At 46.1% G+C, this 21,397-nt stretch overlaps 5 protein-coding genes across 5 annotated transcripts; 1 reads left to right on the plus strand and 4 right to left on the minus strand.

Moving 5' to 3' along the window:
* Positions 1-231: 231 nt before the first annotated feature.
* AOL_s00004g527 (uncharacterized protein) lies at positions 232-3,213 on the minus strand (the record flags this gene model as incomplete). Its single annotated transcript, XM_011119176.1, has 7 exons — positions 232-800; positions 880-2,070; positions 2,144-2,459; positions 2,539-2,788; positions 2,905-2,960; positions 3,058-3,085; positions 3,173-3,213. 7 exons carry the CDS (start codon positions 3,211-3,213, stop codon positions 232-234), a joined length of 2,451 nt encoding a protein of 816 aa, XP_011117478.1.
* A 1,446-nt stretch (positions 3,214-4,659) lies between these two features.
* Positions 4,660-8,808, minus strand: AOL_s00004g528 (uncharacterized protein; the record flags this gene model as incomplete). The annotated part of the gene is made up of 4 exons (XM_011119177.1): positions 4,660-5,436; positions 5,501-5,668; positions 5,726-8,465; positions 8,591-8,808. 4 exons carry the CDS (start codon positions 8,806-8,808, stop codon positions 4,660-4,662), a joined length of 3,903 nt encoding a protein of 1,300 aa, XP_011117479.1.
* A 965-nt stretch (positions 8,809-9,773) lies between these two features.
* Positions 9,774-10,505, plus strand: AOL_s00004g529 (uncharacterized protein; the record flags this gene model as incomplete). The annotated part of the gene is made up of 3 exons (XM_011119178.1): positions 9,774-9,913; positions 10,014-10,047; positions 10,119-10,505. 3 exons carry the CDS (start codon positions 9,774-9,776, stop codon positions 10,503-10,505), a joined length of 561 nt encoding a protein of 186 aa, XP_011117480.1.
* A 1,178-nt stretch (positions 10,506-11,683) lies between these two features.
* On the minus strand, positions 11,684-13,406 carry AOL_s00004g530 (uncharacterized protein; the record flags this gene model as incomplete). The annotated part of the gene is made up of 3 exons (XM_011119179.1): positions 11,684-12,813; positions 12,882-13,043; positions 13,244-13,406. 3 exons carry the CDS (start codon positions 13,404-13,406, stop codon positions 11,684-11,686), a joined length of 1,455 nt encoding a protein of 484 aa, XP_011117481.1.
* Positions 13,407-17,027: 3,621 nt separating this feature from the next.
* AOL_s00004g531 (uncharacterized protein) lies at positions 17,028-21,154 on the minus strand (the record flags this gene model as incomplete). Its single annotated transcript, XM_011119180.1, has 3 exons — positions 17,028-20,791; positions 20,850-21,065; positions 21,124-21,154. 3 exons carry the CDS (start codon positions 21,152-21,154, stop codon positions 17,028-17,030), a joined length of 4,011 nt encoding a protein of 1,336 aa, XP_011117482.1.
* Between the last annotated feature and the right edge of the window lie 243 nt (positions 21,155-21,397).

The following is a 21,397-nucleotide window of genomic DNA, read 5'->3' on the forward strand; positions in this document are numbered from 1 at the left end:
TGAGGGTAGAGGAATACATCTGAATATGAGTTATGTAAGGGCCGTCCGACTAGCTATACGACGACCGAGAGAACGGTCTGCTCCAAAACCGCAGAATAAAAGAATAAAGAAACAGAAGACCTCTTTTGTGACCTCGTAAGAAAGAATGATAAAAAAAACAAAGGAAGCTGTAATATAGGAAAATAACACATAAGGAGACTAAAAGGCATAACAGTTTATCATTCCCCCAATTTATTCGTATAGACTGGTATCCTCACCAGCATCTCCAAAGGCACCACCGTCAGTTGAGGTGGCACCAGCTTCAGCTGCCGATGGGAATCTGAAAACATTCATTCCACCAGCTTGCTTCATCTGCTGGGCGAAAGCCTCGTATCTTCGGATTTCAACATCCGAAACGGAACGACGGGCAGCGGACATGGCTTCCTCGAAGTGCTTCTTGGTGAGCTGGGGAACTGGATCTTCGTACTCAGCCTCATCCATCTCAGTATCATCACCCCTGTTCCTGGAGCGCTCGATTTCGGCAGCAATAGACTCCTTGATGGCGAGCTTGACGGCACGTTGAGTGACGAATCCAAGATCGGCACCGGAGAATCCGTGGGTCTTGCTAGCGATGTAGGCCATATCGATATCGTCGGCAATAGGAGTATTTCGGAGCTGTGCCTTAAGGATAGATAGACGAGATTCAAGATCTGGAAGAGGAACATAGACCAAAGTATCAAGACGACCAGGTCTGCAAAGAGCAGCGTCGAGCTGTTCTGGTCGATTGGTGGCTCCGATAACGAAAACGTTCTTCTTGACACCTTTTTTTTTTTAAAAAAAATATCGTTAGCAGATAATCCTATAAAATTGGATTCATTCAAAAAAGGATTTTTAACTTACCCATTCCGTCGAGTTCAGTCAAAAGCATGTTGACGACTCTGTCGCTGGCACCGCCAGCATCTCCAACGCTACCACCACGAGACTTGGCAATGGAATCCAACTCGTCCAAGAAAACGACACAAGGTGCGGCAGCACGAGCCTTGTCAAAGATATCTCGAATATTTGATTCGGATTCACCAAACCACATACTGAGCAATTCTGGTCCCTTGACGGAGATGAAGTTGGCGGCACACTCGTTGGCAACGGCCTTGGCCAACATTGTTTTACCGGTACCAGGAGGTCCGTAGAACAAGACACCACGCGATGGGGACATGCCGAACTTGAGGAACTTCTCGGGATGCTCGACTGGGTATTGGACGGACTCGATGAGTTCGCGCTTGACGCCGTCCAAACCACCAATGTCGTCCCACTTGACGTTTGGAACCTCAACGACAGCAACCTCGCGAAGAGCGGATGGGTTGCTAACTCCAAGAGCGAATCGGAAGTTCTCCATTGTGACTCCAAGGGAGTCCAAAACTTCAGCGTCGATGGTATCTTCATCGAGATCAATAAGATCCATCTTCTCACGAATTTGTTGCATAGCGGCTTCGGAGCAAAGCGAGGCAATATCGGAACCAACATAACCGTGGGTTTCGGCGGCAATGGACTCAAGATCAACATCATCGCCAAGCTTCATGTTCTTGGTATGAATCTGGAGAATCTCCAAACGGCCAGTTGGGTCCGGGATACCGATATCAACTTCACGATCGAAACGACCGAAACGTCTGAGAGCGGGGTCAATGGAGTTAGGTCGGTTGGTAGCAGCCATGACGACAACGTTGCTTCGGGATTTCATTCCGTCCATGAGAGTCAAAAGCTGAGATACGACACGTCTTTCAACTTCACCATTGGTCTTCTCACGCTTTGGTGCAATTGAGTCGATTTCATCAATGAAGATAATGGCTGGCGAGTTCTTCTCGGCTTCTTCGAAGGCCTTTCGGAGATTGGACTCGGATTCACCGGCCATCTTGGACATGATTTCGGGACCGTTGATCAAGAAGAAGAAAGCTCCGGTTTCATTGGCAACAGCACGGGCCATCAATGTTTTACCGGTACCGGGAGGTCCATACATCAAGATGCCTCTTGGAGGCTTGATACCTATGCTCTTGAAGAGTTGTGGGTGGCGAAGTGGCAATTCAACCAATTCACGGACTGTTTTTTTCTTCATGTTAGGACACTGTTTTTAAATTCTGTATAGAGAAATTTGGGGGGGGGAACAACATACTCTTGGCCATCTGCTGTCTGCAACCACCAATATCATCGTATCCGACGTCGTTGAGGTTACCCTCTTCGTCTTCGCGGTTCAGAGGCTCGCCCTCGCAGTGTATGACAGTGTCCTGAGCCACGATACCATATTCTGGCGGGTCGACTTCCACAACCTTGAACTCCACTTGTCTCATACCACCACGGACGGTAAACAAGTCACCTTGTCGGACCGGTCGGTAATTCTCAAGGAAATATGGCTTGAGGTAAACGTCAAAGAGGGATCCGGTAAGACCCTCGATGGTGTCGGCAATAGGTAGAACAGCAATTCGTTTGGCCTAGATAGACATATAAAAAAAAAGGTTATTAGAATCTCTTATATGCGGACAAATCTGTTTTTATTCGAGATAGACCTACGTATTTGATATCCGGGCAAGGATGAACAGTGATGATATCACCTAGTCTCACCCGTAGGTTGTTTCGAACCACACGGTTGATTCTCGCGCTACCATCTTCCAAATCATCATCGGCAAGAACAATCATAACGGTATCCCGTCGCTTCTTTCCCTTGACAAGGACTGTGTCTCCACGGAAGAGCTGGAGGGTCTCCATGGTATTGTTAGAGAGAGCGATAACGGAGTTGTCATCGTTAGAGGCGTCGGTGACGCTGTAATATAAAGAGAACTTGTATCAGTCTTTCGCCCCGCTCGTCCGAAAATAGGATCGGAAGTGTACAAAAGGATAAAAAGTATAGGATAGAAAAAAAAAGATATAGAAACTCACATTAAGCTATTTGGCTTCTTCTTTTTCTTCAAGATGGCGGTAGCAGTCGCGTCGACCTGATGGGGTTTGGGGTGTCAGTACATGAAGTGTTGAATGGTAAGAGCAGAACACAGGGCTGCTTTATCGATAAAAGGTGGGATGTCGTCGTCATACCTCTTTCCTCTCACCACCGGAGGGGTCACTATTCGAAGAACCAAAAAAACGCGGTTAGAAACTTTTGATTTGATGGATATTTCAAGATGGAATGATGATTCTAGGAGATACATACGCCAAGTTGACCTTCTTGTGCTTGGAATCTTCTTCAGCCATGATGGTAGACGGTGCTGAATGTGGAGCAAGGAAATCGCGTGGTAGAAAGGAAAAAGAAGCTGATATCTAAGAGAGTATGTGAAAAGGCAGTATTTTTTTTTGAGATGGAAGGAAAGCTAGAAAGGTCAAGATGATGGTTTAGGAGTGATATCGATGGATGATGGATGAAGGATGATGGATGGGAAGTGTAGTGTAGTGAAGTGGAGTGGAGTGGAGTGGAGGAGAAGGTTTAAGTTGAGATTGAGAAGGAACGAGGATCTGATCTGATCTAAGGCAGCTCAACGACGTAGCTTAACTAACAGCTAACCAAACGACCGGCAGCTTTGCTTGGTCATGCACTACTCTCACACTGTCACCTTCAAGTCACCCGGGAATGCGCCTTTGCCACTGTCCTATATGCCCTACTTTAATATATACTATATACTAGTATGTATATCTTACGGATTACTAGGATTCAACAGAGTCACAGCTTACAGCTAACTCTAGTACCCATTGGTGGCTGAATCACACCAGCCTTTCGAAGGTGCCAGAACAATCCGTGCTTCTTTGTTAAGCTAGTAACCTCCACGTAGCCTCATTCCATTACATGATTACACTACATACACACATCCCATCCTCCGGGGGAAGCTAGCTACTTAGTAGGTAGCTACCTGGCAGGCAAAGACGCGTACTCCCATCTAAAAGAAAGCTTCCCCGTTGCCTCCCCCCGTTCGTGAATTCCCTCGTCTAGAGCTTCGATTCATACATACCAAGTGCAAGTATATCGAATCGAATCTGGAACTATGAGTCCCTCCCCGGAAGGCTAAAACAACGACACATGCAACACATACTCCACATGTTGCCTTGTATGTTCTAATATACGGTACCACTAATGCAGCCCTCCGAGGGATCATGGAGCTGCCGGATCCAGACAAGGCATACCGCTTTTTCGAATTCGGTAATTTATCAGGCTTTGGGTGATTCATCATGCCTGGAAGTATATGGACCCATCTACCCCAGAATCCCTTCTGGCGAAGGCATGCCAGGTAAGTACCCAGGTAAGTACAGTACAACATCCGGCTTGGCGGCATACATATCATGATATCCTACACAGCTACCACTTCACAATCCATACGATAGCTAAGTAGGTATTGCTTATGAGACTAGAGCTGGAATAACCGAGATTCGGATAAACTGTAAATAAAACCTCATTCAATTTATCATGCATTGCTAGCATCATGCAGACTATACTATCAACATCGATAGCTCTGCAGCTTATAATTCACAAACAACCACCTATTCCCCCACCCCACCCCACAGTCATATAACCATAGTATGCATAAATCCACCAACCAAACGGAACGGAACATGTAAGGAAGAAAGACAGACGGAAGGGAAAAAAAAGGCCGCTACAGCCACCAAGGGGGAAAAATAAAAGCAGAACCCTTCTCATACACCCGAAGAAATCTAGATTCCAACCCCCTTAGCCGCCTTCGCCTCCTCTTTCTCCAAACTACTCAACTCGCTTCCATGATTCTGCTTCGCCCATTCGTAAAACCCTAACCAACCTTGTTCGTGATTCGCTCCAGCTCCAACATGTGCCTGGATCGTCAAAGTAGTCCTCAAAATCGACCTATTCAACTCGCTCATCTTCTCTAACTCCTGCTTGACTGCATTCTCTTTCGCCTTGATCGATAGGGTAACCTTGTACTTCTCCGCGATGCTATCCAAACGCTTGATAACATCATCCTTCCCAATGACCACCAATTTCCCAAGCATTAAGTTACAAATGATCTGAACTTCGTGCTCGTCTCCCAAACCAGCAATGATGCGGTCGTAGATCTGAACTGGGTTCATACGCGCGTAGGCTGCCTCAATGATAGTAAACAAAGTATCGTACGCAGTCTTTCGAAGCTCAAGACCATCGTCAACCTTGTGTTTGAACGGACCCATCTGAACCTCGCGAATAAGCTCGGGTTTGATGATGGTCTCCTGGTAAACCAACGGAAGCAAAGACGAAAGATTCGCCTTAACCAAGCCGGCCTTGCTATGTGCTGCAGAGTTGAGGGTGGTTAATGCAAGCTTTCTGTTATCCAAGTTGGGATCATTCAACATGGCAACTAGGAGTTCTGTGACAACAGGCTGGAGGAAAGCGTCGAAGCTACCAGTGGTATCCGTCAAAGTATAACGGAGACCGGATATGACGACTCCTCGGACAGCCGGGTCCGGATCACCCAATTGTTGCTATATAAATCATTAGTTTTAATATATTTTATGTAAAAAAAAAACAATCGAAGATAGTACTTACTTGAAGCCCTGGGATATAAGCTCTTGGATCAATGATAGCAAGTCTTCCAACACACTCAGCAGCAATGCTCTTGCTCTCTTCATGTTTAGCCGCGGTAATCAAGTGGTTCCAAATCTCACTACCAAACTCGCTGATATTTTCCGGCTTTTGAACTGAATGTTGAAGAATCTGTAGCCCCGATTAGTTATACTCTCATAAACTCGGAAAATATATAAAACTACTAACCTCCTTGTACGAATGCAACAGCAAGTATTGGTTCTTCGGGGAAACGCTTGCCCCAAACTCTTTGATAATAGCTGGTACAAACTGCTGCGGATTACCCACACCAGCAAGCCCCAAAGCGGTTGCCGCAGCTAAGGGAACATCTTCACTCTTCGACTTGAGCTGTTTGATAAAGATATCCGGTCCCAAAGAGAACTCTCCATGTCCGTTCAATGCAGCCTCTCCGAGCACCATAAGCGCCAAAGCCTTCTGCTTATCGACAGTACTGTTCTGAATCTCATCCACAAAGCTCCCCAATGAAACCTTGAGCGATTGTTTATGATCTGCCCCAGTGGCTAGGACAGTGCCGATGACCTTGGCAACGACGACCGTATTTCCATTAACACCTAGGTTCAAGTATTGTCCAAGGATATCGTTGCCCTGGCCCCTTGCGGTGGCGCTACGGACCAAGCCCAAAAGTGCTTCCAACGGACCACCAGTGAGAGGATTCTGACCAAGGCTGGAGATACCACTGATAACCTCTGGCTTAAGCACGATTCCACCAGTGACAAGAACCGACAAGATCTGAAGTGTAGGTCCGCACAAATGAAGGTCGCTAGACGAAAGCAACGGCGTCAACACTGTAACGAGCTCATCTGCCGTCTCAGGAGATAAGGTAGGTTGGACATTTGGGTTCAAAACCAATGCCCTAAGAGCCACCAAGCTAGAGCCACGGAGTGCACGGTTTGATTTCCTCAATTGAGCACCTAGCTCCGAAATAACATCCTTAATCCAAGCAGCTGAAAGGTCATTAGCTTGGGCTTCGTGTGCTAATTTTTCGATAGAGCGGACAGTAGTCAATCGAGTAGTTTCATTTCGAAGACGCTCGAGAAGCAATACGAAAGCACGGGATCTAGATTCCTGATCCAAGTATTCAGTGCCACTAGTGACTGTAAGCAAGCTTCCCATAGCCTCGATAGCGCGTTCTCTGACTTCAAGATCGGCGTCATTTTGCTGGATTTTCGACACGATAGAGTCATAGAGGGTCTTGAACGAGGAAACATCCTCAACTGCGATCTCAGGAGCGAGAAGGGAGAGGAGCTCCGAAGCAGTCGTAAGGGCCTGGCCTGAAATCTTGTAGAATTTGTCCAATGCAGCACCGGCGACAGCCTTAACGATATCGTTGAGAGAAGGCTTAAGAGCTTCATCGCCACCTTCGACAAAAGCGATGCTCAAAAATTTGAGAGCCTCGATTCTAAGTGACGAGGAGGAAGCAGCAGCGCTCCCTGAAGCCGCGGCGGACGCTGGTGCGGCGGACGCACCGTCATTAGCAGCAACAATGTTGACAACCGGGGGAAGGACGATCTTTAGGGTATCGTTCGGGTCTGGTAGAGCAGTGATCAAAGCCGACAAGAGGTCGACAGTAGTCTGCCTTGTATTCAAACTTGGATTCCTCAATAACTTAGCAGAAGACTTGGCCAATTGCGGCGAAAGCTTCTGGAGGGCATGGGAGGCAGACGGCTGGTTTGGTGGGGCCATCGAAGACTTCTCCTGCTCGTACATACTGATATCGGAGCCTCTTCTACGCTTCTTGACTGCCACGGCCCTCTTTGAAGAGCCAGAGCCGGAGGATGCCAAATCTCTGGTCTTGCGAATGAGTGTGGTAGCGGTAGCCAAAACTTCAAGACGAACATTCTCCTCACGTTCCGAGAAACGCTTAACCAACGACGGAGCAACCTCTCTGTACAAAGTTTCCTTCAACAGATCTTCTGCTCTGGTGCTGATAACAGTGCTGAGTAACTTGGCGGCTCCTCGTCGGACCTTCCACGAGATATCATCGTCGTCACTCAATCCGCCTTCATCTTCAAACTCCTCATCATCGAGATTATCCGCATCATCTTCGTCGTCGTCATCGGCTTGAGTACCACCCATTTCCTCGTCCTCTTCTTCTTCAACATAGTTAGGATCGTACTTCAGGTATAACAATCCTGCATTGATGACCTCGCTGGTGAAATTCTTCATCTCAACAGGACAATGTGCCAAAAACGACTCAAGCGCCGCCAAAGCCGCTTCTCGAACTTCATCCTGTTCAGTCTGTGGCTCAGAATCATCATCGTCTCTCTCCAAATCATGACCATCAACCAAAGCGATAACAAATGGCGCCAAGGTCTTCAAGTAAGGTCCAAACCTCTTAGGCGTGGACCTAGAAAGCGCACCGGCAATCGAAACCAGTAGTCTTTGCATGTTCGGAGAGATGTGGGAAGATCTGAAGACCATGATCAAATGCGAAACGGTCTTGCTAAGCAAAGTATCAGATGCGTAGATACCCAACGACGCAAGAGCAGTAACCGCACGCTTCTTGACAACCGAAGAAGCTTTCTCATTCTCAATCAGGGACAAAAGCGCGGGTTGGAGCTTTTCGAGGTCATTAGGATCGATGGTATCTCCGAATGATTTTAAGACTTCAATGAGAATATCAACAACGTCAATCGAGACCCCCTGCCCACTTTTAAAAGAAGCGCCGGGGGCAAGAATTGTTAAGAGCTTCGGGATGACGACGTGGTGAATAGACTGCTGAGCAGTTTGAAGGGCTGTGTTGGAACCAGCGGTTGCTGACGCTCCGAATCTTGATAGAGAAGCAATGACCAGACGTAAAGCAGTTGCTGGGATAGATGGGTCGTTTGAAGAGCTGATGAGCTCGGTGAGTTTCCCAAATAGATCCCGGAGCTGCAAATCTTTAATTTTGAGTGATAGCGGTGCAAGGCTAGCGATATTGTATACCCATATTAGCATCGAATAGGAACACGATGGAATAAATAAATAAATGAATGAATGAATGAATCTCCTCAAAAACAAGGCACCTCTCCGGTGGGATATTAACGAACTAACCATTTGACAGCTAGGTTCTGAACTTCTCCATTGGTATCATCCAGAGCCTTTACAACTCCATCGATAAGACGCGAAGTGGTGGAACCAGAGTCGCTAGGGATAGTATTCGAGCTGGAAGTGACAAGCGAGTACAGGTCGTTCAAGGCCATGAACCTGAAATCGCTGTCCGCATCGCCCAGTTGCTGAAGGATAGGGTTTATTTGAAACTGTTGAGACATTTTGACGGTAGAATAGTTATTGGTAGTAGGTTGGTTGGTAGGTTGATGATGAGGATGAAGATGAAGATGAAGAGGTATTTTGGGGGTGGTCGAATGGGGGGTAGGTACAAGTGTGCTCTCGGGTGGGCTCTATCTAGGACAAACGGGATTGAAGTCAGAAGTCAGAAGTCACGGACGTGAGAAGATTTCAGGACGTCACGAAGGATCCAGATTGATCATTAAAGAAGCTGAAGCTTGTTTTTAAAAGCAGGTGGATTACCTGAAGTCGTGAAGCTTGTCAGGCAAGCTCGGTACTTGTATCTTCAAAACCCCACCACTGTCTACACTCACTTCCTTATGTATACACCTTACTAACAGTAAAAGTGACGGTACTTGTATATATAAAAGGGAAAGGGAGATGATGAAGGAGGGAATAAATGAGCAATCCAAAGAATGCACTTTTTGGAAGTAGATTCAACGTGACTCTGTGTCCAGCTAGCAAGGAGCTAAAATGCGTCTTTGGCAGCTGGCAGGCAGGCTGGCACAGGTTGTGACGAGGTTGTTTGGTGTTTGGTGTTTGGTGGGGAACCGTTGACTACGCTCCAGCTCGGCTCACTGAAGCTGTCCGATAAGATACGGCCGGGCCACAACGCGTGCTTTGCCTTGACCTGCCCGGGTATACCGGGGACATCACGGGACACCCGGTGTCCCATTCAAAGCATCCAAGAATAGACGTCATCGCCTCCGGGGAACCATACTAACTCTCCCCCGATAGAAGAAGGCGTCAAACCACCACAAAAACCCGCACTTTCCGACCACATAACATTTGCATTCACATTCACATTCCATTCGGACTTCGGTCACTACCTCAAAAAAAATACCCCCTCCTCCTCCTCCTTCTCTTCATCCTCCGCAATATCATCAATTGATCTCTTCCTATCATCTCCACTCACTCCCAATTTGTAAATTATATAAGAATAATAACCATGTTCCGTCCCGCGTCTCGCCGTTTAGTCACCGTCGCCTCCCGAAGCGGGCTGGCGGCCCGAGGCGTCAACAGAATCGTCGCTCGACGAGGTTATTCCGATGCCCACCACGCCTACGAGAAGACCAGTGATACCCCTTGGTATGCTACTATATCATAAATTTCTTATATATTTTATGTATACAATATAGTTTTATTAAAGATATGTTTTGAAAGCTAACCAATTGAACCCAAAACATAGGCTTCTCGCCGCTGTCGGCTTCACTGTCCCTGCTGTAAGTCAAAGTCAATTGATCGTTTTGAAAGTTCGCATTGAGAACGGCTCTAATGATTTATACGAAAATAGTCCTACTGGCTCATCAAGGCCGCGCCTGCTCCTCATAAGGGTGGACACGATGACCACCACGACTCTCACGCTGCTCCAAAGGAGGCCAAGGTCGAGTCTCACACACCACCACCGCCACCTAAGGAGGAGGAGAAACCAGCCGCCAAGCCAGTCGAACCTGAAGTGAAAGAAGAAAAGAAGGAGGAGAAGAAGGAAGAAGAGAAGAAAGAAGAGAAGAAGGAGGACAAGAAGGAGGACAAGAAGGAAGCAAAGGAGGAAAAGAAGGAGGAGAAGACAGAAGAGAAGAAGGAAGAGAAGACAGAGGAACCAAAGGAAGAGAAGAAGAAGGAAGAACCAAAGGCCGAAGAGAAGAAGTCCGAGAAATCCGACGACGAGAAGTCCTCGTAGAAGGCAATACCATGCCCCCCTCATCCTCCTCCTCCTCCTCCCCGCAAAGATACCACTAATCACATCAAACGCTGTACATACACCCACACCATCCAATCCCTAATGGGAGTAACGACAGCGATCCCCTCCTTCATTTTTTTGTACGATATTCAAACCCCCCAAAAAAGCCAATTTCTATCATTCAGAATACCTTTACTACCTCATGCATTTCTCCACAATCTCGTAACAGATATATACCATTGTCTTTAATTGATACGCCATGCATCTATTGTCCTGATCTATAACCGGACTCCATGCATGCCTATGTATTATTATTATTATTATGTTTATTTTGTCCCCTTTGCACAATGCTCTGAATTCTAATCATGATACTCGATGTAACATTAAAACTAACTTCGAATATTATAATGATATTCTTCACTATAGTATCTATCATCAACATTTCCCATAGGAACATCAACTCTTGCTTGTTCTCCCCCCCAAAAAAAAGGGGACCGAACTGAACCACATCTGTTTTCGCATTCAACGTATATATATGCATCGCTAATCTCTCATGCATGCATACCTAAGTAATATAATAAGTAGCTAATACAGAAAAAAAGAACATCATTCCCATAATCCACTTTCTCCCACAATCCCAGAAAGCCACCCTACTCCATAAAGCAACTAGCCGTGAACCAAAAGAAGAGTTAAAAAATTCGGGCAGGTGCATGCGTTCGTGTGTCTGTAGTGTGTGTGATCGATGTTGATGATGGTGATGATAATAATGAGGATAGTGTTGGTTATAGGTAAAACATGAAGGTATAAGAGGGTGTAGAAATGTATACATTGAAAAATAATACAGAGTGATAAGCTAAAAGAAGAAGAAAAGCAAGCCCGAAGTTTAAAAAAAAAAGGGGAGTAAAAGAGAAGAAGAAGAAGAAACAGATGCCCCGGTTAGTAGGTATTGGTATTGATAGTCGAGAGTGGAAGAAAATGCTGATGTCAGTTTGAGAGGCTAAAAAAAGGGTTGGGAAACAGAAGACCGCTGGCTTTTTCCATGAGATGCTTTAGAACCAGAAACAAATATTTTAACCAGTTAATAAGACCGTAAAAAAAAAAACAAGGAAAAGTTAGGTTATAAAATATAGAAATATAGGGGCTATTTCTTTCTATTTTCCCATCAATGATGTAAAGAATTATAGGACGCCTCCGGGTGGATTTGCAGTCACCACACCGGTCGGTTGTCCTGATTCCGGGTTTATATGCCTTCTGAGCATAAACATCGGCTTCTTTCCTTCCTTATCAAGTTGTTTGAACAGAATGAGAGGCTTCTCCTCATATCCTAAGCAGCGTTCTTGGTCTCCGTATACAATATAAAGTGCATAGTGTTGCCAATCGGCTTGAATGTTGTATCGTTTGAGGGCAGCTGGGAGCACTTTGTAACATGGGTCGTCCATGGATACCCTGAAGGACTTGAAAATCTCCACGGTAGGTGGATTGCTGCCTTCGTCATCTGCTGCGGGCGGGGAAGCCATTGGTGGTGGTTCGTGTCTTCGGAGATCACGATCTCGTGATCGTGCTCTCAGATGTTGTTCCGGCTCCTCTCTTCTGCCGTAACGGCCGCTGGGTCTGTTGGTGCTAAAGCTTCGCCCTATAACGCTATGTGAGAGGCCGCCATTATGCGGTGATGATGGCGTTGCAAGCGAAGCCATAGGCATAGATACTGTAGATTCGGACCTCTCCTTCCCGACGATTGTTGTCGGAGGTGACTGAATTGCACTACTAGGTGTCGGGACCAGTGTGCTAGCAATCGAATCCATAGTGCCAGTAGGGTCCGGAACGGTTACAAATTGCTCGCGGATTGTACTCCTGTCGCTTCCAGGTGATATCGCACCCTTCAAGTAATTCTTCCCGCTATCGACCTTCTTGACCGAGTATTTCCTCGTTGGCGGTTGTGATAACAGAGGTTGAGGGGTCGGTTCACGTCGAATATCGACGCTTTCCGATGCGTGTTCTCCCCGAGTTCTATAGGCTGTATCCCTATCGTAAGCAATGTTGTCGAAATCTTTGTATGTTGGTGTAGTCGAGGTTGCTGTTGCTGTTGATGCGGATGATGGTTTCGGTAGGGGTTTCGTTTCGTTTTTGATCGTCTTAAGAATCGGAAGCATTTCCTCTCGCAGCCTATTGAAGGCGTCGTTGACCCTTCGCAATTCGTGTTCCAACGTAAACACTTTATCATCACGGAGTTTCACTGCGGATATCAATTGCTGGAATTCGGATACGGTGACGAAGGTGGTATCGGGGTTGGCGTCGGCGGGATTGGCCGCTAATAACAAATCAGTACCAAAGTTTTCTTTTTGGAATATAAAGCTTGGGTGACCGGTAGGGACTTACTAATTGGAACATAATGTTCTGGTTCGATGGGAACCTCATGGGCAATCTTGACTTTGTAGACAGCCTTAAGGATCTGCATCCTATGCCCAATACTTTCGATTCCCATTTCCAGTAATTCATCATGGTTTAAGTGAATGAGTGCGTCGCCAGTGACCTCGTTATCTGTTGCAAATCCATTCCGGAAGTATCAGTAAACGTTTTTTTTGTCATTCTTTTTTGTTTCTCCCCTTATCCTGCGAACCGAGAGGGATCGTGCCAAGGTTTTCGGCCGGAAATATATATATATAGATGTAGATATGATATGATATGATATGTGGGTGGGTGGGTGGGTGTGTATGTTTGTGCGTATGTCGAAAGCTTACCTATCCAAGCGTCCGGGTACTGAGGCAAACCCAACTCGTTCATAAAAGTAACAACATCCTCCGTCGACCAGTTCATGATATTCTTATTTGGCAATTCGGGTATCTGCTGAGCAAAGGTGGGTGTCGCCTGAGCGGAGGGTATCTTATTCGGCGAGGCCGGCATTGTGGCATACTGGGGGGACGTCATGTTGCGTGGCGATCGTGGAGAAGTCGGGGTGTGAGGAAGCTCTGGAGAAAGAGGAGGGAACTCTTCGCCAGGCGGCGATAGAGGTCGAGCCCTGAGGGAGGAGAGCGGGCGAAGGAGAGAGGGGATGAGTCGTGAAATTTTGGAGGTTGTTTGAGGGGTAGTCCCTTGTTGGGTTTGTAGTTTGGATATTTTTGAGAAAGGTAGTATTGTAATGCTGGAGGTGGAAGTGGGGGCCAGGTGTGTATGTATGTACTCTTGTCCCTGTGTGTCTGGCTGAAGGATTTCTTGTGTCTGTCTACCAATCTCCCTCTCTTTCTTTCCTTGAATGAAATAGATTTTGTCCAGAGTTCACCCGAAGAGATGGTAAGTAGGAAAGAAGAGTAATGGTGTTTTTTTCTTTCTTTCTTCCCTTCTCCCAGTCCTATCTGTCGAAATAAATGAATTATCGGATGGTGGTGTATGGGTAGCCAGGTAGGTCAGGAGAGAATAGGAGGCTAGATGTCGAAAGGAAGGAATGAAAAGCCGGACTGTGAATGGCTAGACCGATCGAGCGGGACGAGCAATAACAAAAGTTGATAAATTATAAACGATACCAAGCCCAAAAAAATAAAAAAGAGCGAACGAACGAACGGACGGACAATAATAAGTCAGTCTAGTCAGTCAGAAAGTACTTGGTCGGTTCAGGGTGAGAAAGGAGAAGGAGAGAAAGAAGGGATGAAAAAAATAAAAATGAAAATGAAATAATAAAAAAACGAAATAAAAATAAAAAAAATAAAAAAAAAAGAAGGCGAGGCCGGTCAGAAACGGAGAAGAGACCGTGGATAGAAAAGATAGATAGAGTAGAATAATCAAATACTAAGGAGCGAGAAGAGAGTGATGACGACGAGACCGGGACCGAGTAGAATAGAATTCGAGGCTAGACCGATCCTTTTGGAAGCTTCTCGTCTGTTCGTACCTGTGCCTATGTCTGTGACACCAGCAAGAGGGGACTGGTATTAGGTATATGTATTATAGTGTCATGTATTGTAATTTTGTATTGAAATTTGTATGGTATTGGATTGTATTGTATTGTGAAAAGGTGTATTAATAGCAAAATGGCGAATGGCGAATGGCAGCAAATCGAATCGGGAGACCGGACGGCTAACTGAGGACGGCACTTATGCAAGGACCTGTACTAAGTATTGTACGTAGTAGGTATGAAGTATGTGGGTAACTGGGGCACCCAAATGATGTGCAGCAAGCAGCAAGCAGCAGGCAGGCCAAGGCACAAGGCACAAGGCACAAAGCAAAAACGGGGTGGATATTTTCTGCACGGAGAATGCTGGTTGTCGTCCCGTTGGAGACAGGCAGATCAGATTGGTTGGCGGGTTGGATGGATAACGAAGGCTTTTGATTGGAACGATGATGGTCTTGCTTGGACAGGGTAGGTTGACGTAGACGTAAACTTAAGTACCTAGCTAAAGGTTATACTTTTCAACAAGCATCTGTAGTAAACCGATGGACCGAAGTGGATGGATGAAATAAGTGGATTTGAGGGAAGGGAAGGGAAGGGAAGGAAGAAGGAGAAGAGGGAGAAGGAAGAAGGAGGGTGGAAGATGGGAAGGTGGAAGGTGGAGATCTCGATGCGATGATAGTCGGTTGGGTGGGTCGGATCCACCGAGATAAGTGTTAAATTGTTAAATTGTTAACGTTCACCGGGAATGCAATGCAATGTAATGTCGAAGAGTGAATACTTCCTTAGGTATTTGTATTTAATATTGGCAATCTCCGAATGTCTATAGTCTATGATCTATAGAATATAAAATATAAATATCATCATCACGGGAGAATTGAATTGAATTGAATTGAATTGAATTGAATTGAATTGATCGAACGAAAAGAAGAAGAAAAAAAGAAAAGAAGGTCACGCGAAATTGGCAATTTATATTATCGGAGTCGCTGCATGCAGCTGTATCTGCACCATGGCGCCGAACCACGGACAAAACGAAATTATTCGTTCACGTTCAGCATTCCGATCCCATTTACATATCTTATATAAGTAATATGTACCCGTCAGGAGACATATAACCGTCGACGATATATATACTTACTTAAGTACTTAAGTATATACAAGGTATGGAAGCCGACGGTACTATACCGTACTGATGGGCGGTTGCACACCTCCATGGCGGTAATATACTTAATACTGTCCATGATCTATACTACAACCAACTAATTACTTATCTACATAGTACTTACATGTATGGTCATATGGTTGGTATACCCTGCAATGTACGCCGTAAGTCAGTTCCTGTTCCTGTTCCTGTTCCTGACTCTCGCTTGGATTGGTTTACCCCTCTTGACTCTCTGAAGGTTGGTTGGTGCTTAGCTGTATGTAAGGAACAGAACCGGGGTCAAATATTAATATTTCTATTTAATTCCATTCGGTTTATACTCAAGTGACTGAGTACTAGTTATTATAATTCTAGTACTGACAGTACTTAAGTCAAGTAGGAAGTAGTGTAAAAGACCGAACAATCCAATTGTCTACATTTAAAAATAAAAATGAAAAGAAAAAATAAAAATAAAAATAAAAATAAAAATAAAAATAAAATAAAAAAACCCAGATATCCGGTTCAAAAGGTCCCAAATCCCCAAAGCATGTAAAATACCCCTCCACCCGCAAAAAAACTTTGGCCCAATCCGTCACTCTGCCCAGTAAAAAGTCAACCAACCAGCCCCTTAAGCGCCCACCCCTCTTTGGCACTTTCTGCACATGCGGGTCGCAATTGATCAAAAAAGATCGAAGACCTAGTACTTACCTCCACACTAACCATTGACTTAGGTACTGACTTAGGTTCCTATATTTAGACACTTCCTTTTCTTTCGGCTGTCAGTGCCCGACCGAACCACACGGTTCAACTTGCTTGTTGGCTTTTTTTCTTTTTCTTCTTCTTCTTCTTGTGAACGACTCGAGCACTTGAAACCTATCCGGTAATCGAAGTTACGACTACCTATGTATTAGGAGGAGTCTTTAGTTAAATAATATATGATAAAAAGAAGGGAAGGAGGGAAAAAAAAAAAACATATTGAAACAGCTGCCTTGGAACGGAGGGGCCGGTAAATATCAATTATCTGAACTTCAAAACATTGTAGGTTTCGTAGGGTTCTAGAAACTGTACAAAACATTGCCTCATCCGAATTCCCTTCGAGTGCGCATTGAGTGCTCAGATCTGTGCCAATCGGTGAATCCGAATATCCCATACGGTACCATATTTATATCTGTAAACCATTCCTCTAAATTTAAACATTTTTGATAGTCTGTTGGACTTTCCAATAAAAAGTTTTTTGTACAGGATCTAGATAGACGGCACATACGTATGATGCTACCTCCAATTGTCTGCAATATAATACATTCTAACCCGTCAATGCACAGTAACGCCATTCTCCAATATATTCATGCAAAAGGGGATTTTTTTCTTAAAAAAGAAAGAAGGATCATGAATAAATAAAAACAAAACGAGTAACACGCTTCAGTAACAGGGACAATAAAAAAAAAGAGTGAGGAATACCATGTCGTCAAAAGCCGTGTAGTCTGAAAATACACTATATTACACATCATGCATCGGAACACCATTCCTCAATGTCGTCATGAATAATAGGTCTCCGTGAAGGTCGTACGGCAATGCTAATCTCCGCCTCTTGCTCTACCTCTTGTGGGATCTCCTGCAATTCTGTAACCGGTGGTGCCGTTCCTTCGGCCACGCCATCTTCAAAATCCGGCTCGGGGCGTGGTGTATATAGGAACACCGCTTCGCCCCATTCTAACCCCCCGGTATCAACCATCGCCTTTAGACTCCCACGGAAATATTGTTCTCCACGAGGCCTTGCGCCCCCACGGCTTCTCCCCTCGGAAGCATAGGCGGACGCTCTAGTAGTGCGCTTCTTGCCACCACCAACTGGTCGTTGAGATATCAAACTACTCATCTCCCGTGCAACTTCCCCATTCTGTAGATCATACCGGGCGATCTCCCGAATATACGGTATGGTATCTACCAGAACCCGCATCGGTCGCCCAATTTGCGAGTGACCCCCGTGTTTGATCTTGTAGAATGGCCAGCGAAGGTCCTCCGGGGTTTTCTTCTGACGTTCCTCTCGGAACTTGCGGTTTGAAGAAATCATATCCACGAGCCTGGTTTCTGTTAATGGTGCGAATACCGTATTGCAAGTTTCTTCTGGCATATGAAGTCGACTCGCATCGTGTAGAATATTGCGGGCGAGAATCTGTCCCGTAATCGAGATCATGGAGCTGGTAGAGAACGGGTCCGTTTTCCTTTCTGCATCTACTAGGGTGACTTCTAAGATAGCGTCGGGCGATAGGTCCTTGTCGTCATCTTTACCATCTTCCTTGAAATCTTTGAGACCGCTTGGAGCGGGATCAATCTGATAGAGATCGTAATCGTACGTAAAAACACCAACCCCCTGGTATGCATCTAGCGTACTTAAAGATTCAATGTAATCGCAGTATTCCGACAACAGAGTTTTACCCTTCCCAGGGCAACTAGGATCCCAGGTATTCTCGGGAGCTCCCATCCAGCTTTCTAGATTCTCATTGTAGAATCGGTCCCCGATATCAACCACAGCACCGTCCTGGATATCCTTCCACACGGCAGCTTCGTCAATCTCGCTGGCCTCGAGTGGTCTCCCATTCTCGCCGATCACGAGATCCCGACCAAACGACTCCATCTCCGGAAGATATGTTCCATCACTTATAGATCGCTTGACTTCGCCTGCTGCATTTCTCGGGTTTCCCTTGTCTGGATCATCCCGAAGATAAAACCATCGGCTACACCATGTACGATCGCCGATCGCCATCTGACACCAAAAACTGAAGTGCGCAATACTCTTTCGTAGGTCGTAGTTGTAGCTCTCATAAACACTCAGAATCGTCGCTCTATCCAAAAAGTGTCCCTGGGCGGCCGCCATGCAAAGTAGATAATCCGCCGCTAATTCGGGACTCGCGGGCTTGAACCTTAGGATTGCATACAGATCTAGCTCGGGGATACACTTTATAAGAGATTCGTCATTACAAGTAATAACGACCGGCCTTTTCGACTTTTGGATCAAAGTTATAATGTACCGCCAGAACCCAACATCCTCCGCGAAGAGAGTATCTGCTTCCTCAATTAATATGAGGGATTGTTGTTGCTGTTGATTTGGTTTCTCTTTTGCTTGAACACCCTGAGCGGCTCCTTGGGCAGTCAGCTGTGTATCTTTCTTTGAGAAAATTGAGTTGAAACCCGTCGGTTTGGAAATCGTTGATTGTTCGGTATCTGTACGAGGGGCCTGTTCCTGGGTCTTGGGTTGGTGCACTAAATGGTTACGACTCATGTCTCCGACAAGCTCCTGAATCTCTTTGCTGCCCCTTTTGGTCCCAGCGTGAATCTCGAAAATGTGAAAGCCGTGTTCCTTAGCGGCTGCTAATACTGCGGCCGTCTTGCCGGCACCTGAAGGACCGCTCAGCATGATCGAATTGGGAAGCCTTGCGGGTGGAGAACTTGTGCGCTTTTTCTGAGGATTGGCAGTGGAAAGAACAGTGGCCCTGCTCTTACGTCGGATTTCCGAATTTTTGAAACCTTTCAAGAAGTGTGGGCCGGTTGGGAGGGCTTCCGCATCTTCAGGATCTGTCAAATCTGACATTGTGTCTTCATCTTCATTTTCGCTAACGACAAAGTCATCTAGTTCGTGTTTGGGCTTTTTCTTCTTCTTAACAACCGGTGCTTTCGGCTTTGAATTTGTGCCATTGTCAACAGCTGTCACTTTCATGCAAGCTAGCCATCGGCCTAACTCCCGAGCCTCTTGTCCAGTTTGTAGCACACAACTACTCGAAGTTGGTTCGTATAGGGAGCTCCAAGTCCGTGTTTCGCATTCGGACTTGTCGAATGCTGTCAGCAGCCCTTCACGGTTCCCAATCTTCCTCATAAGCTCCCGAATGGCTGGATGCGTGGCTTCAGCATAAAGGCGTGAAGGCTCAATCTGTGAATGGATGAATTTGATAACATCGCTTGCTCCTATGAGCTTGCGCCCGGGCACGCGGACTGCGGGGTGAGAGGCTGGCGGCCCGTTCGAGTCATCTTCCCAGGAGTATTTCGTGTATAAATCTGAATATCTTTCGCGCAGCTTCTCTAAGACAAATTCAGATGGTGTAACCTCGGATTGTTTCGTTTTCCCTTTCCGAGACGTATTATTTAACAGCCCATGAGCTGCCGGGGTTGGTAATACTTCTTCGGTACCAATGTTCCGAACATGTATATTATCTTTCGACGGCCACGGGGGCAGATGCTCAATTTTGAATTTCGGTTTAGGTTGGAATGTGAAAGGATTTGCCTTGAAAATAGGTGGCTTTGGTTCCGTAGGCGGCCTCGTAGTAGACTCGTCCGCTTGCTTTTGCTTTCCGCTTGCTTTCACGAAAAATGGATGAGGCTTCACGATGAACTTCTCGAGGACCTCCTTGTTAAGCTTTAGCTTAACTACGAGTTTTGGTCGTAACCCAGGTGGAAGAAGCTTGGTCGCGGCAATTTTACCGATCTCGAGCTTAACGAGAAGTGACTGTTTTTCGTCGTGGTGAACTGCCGGCGAACTTGCGTCCGGTGGGGTTATATCCGCATCTACAACAGACTTGCGTGGTCTACCTCTTGTTCTCGCTTTCTTAGCAGGCGGGCCTTCAGAAGTACTAGCTGGAGGCGGTGATGCGCTTCGGCTCCTCGTCTTCGTCATAGGAGCCGATGGCTTTTTCATTAGATCGAAAGCAGAACGTGCAGCTATAGATACTGCCGGTAGGGCGCCCGTTGAAGGCTGATTCTTTACATGAAGAACGATCCTGTTTGTTCCATCGGCCAAGGCTCGAGGGGATTCGACATTCGTGGGTATTGTGCTGGGAGGTGGGGATGATCGCGCCGGCAGGCCAACAAGAGTAATCTTAGCTGCGGGTGGTGCCTCCTTCTCAGAAGACCTTGGCGGGGTCAATAAGGATATCAGTTTCCCAGAGTTCTTTCGTCTTTTCTTTGCAGCCCTCTCTTTCGGCGGCTCATCTACACCTGAATCCTCATAGTCGCTACTGTGAGGAGAAGAAGGTGTTGGGAGGTCGCCTTCTGAGATAGGGTCTCCCCGGATAAGTCCATCTACCGCCTCATCATGAGATCCCAAACCTGGCAGACTGCATCTTGAGCCATGCTCTGATTTTGCACCCGCCTTGCCAGCTTTCCGCTTTCTAGGCTTTGTAATTTTGCCCGCATCATCATTTGTCAATATCTTGTGGAGATTCAGCGCCTCCTTGTCGGACTTAGAGGTAGATTTCGATTTCTGGAGCTGGATTGCATTGCCTATCAACCAGTTAGATCTACTGGCAGCAGGGTATAAGTTTCTCGATTCTTTGCTTACGAGTTTCCTTGTCGAAGAACGGGTGCAGGGTTTTATCGTTCTGAACAAGAGCTGGCAGGGCTTCCGTCACTGCAGGAGCGACTTCAGCTGCAGGAGTAGGGAGGGACTCGACTGCTTCTGGTAGTAATTGAGATTGTTCATATGTCTTGGGTCCAGACTCTAGAGGCGGGGTAATGCTCGGGTTCGTGTTTGCGGGGGGTATCTCAATGAAGAAATCTGTCCAAGATGGTTAGAAAACACCAAGTCATGAGGAATCAAAAGGGAGTCAACATACTAGATATGGGGTTCTGCTTCTTCCCGCCCATTGCTAGAGCTGCCTGGGCGAGTCCAGAGGAGAAGTTATAACTCCATCAGCATGTGGTGCAGTACTCGAGATCTATCCCCTTCTTCTTCTTCTTCTTCTTCTTTGCTGCTCCAAGCTGCTTTAAGAATCCTCTGAAGCTATGTTTCCAATACTCAATTCGATTCGTAACTTAAACACTGTTGAAGGATTGAAAAGCTGTAAATGGCCAAATAGAAGGTGAGAGAGGGATAGCTAAGGTAGTTAT

Source organism: Orbilia oligospora (assembly GCF_000225545.1).
Source record: "Orbilia oligospora ATCC 24927 unplaced genomic scaffold scaffold00004, whole genome shotgun sequence".
In the NCBI taxonomy this organism is placed as follows: domain Eukaryota; kingdom Fungi; phylum Ascomycota; class Orbiliomycetes; order Orbiliales; family Orbiliaceae; genus Orbilia; species Orbilia oligospora.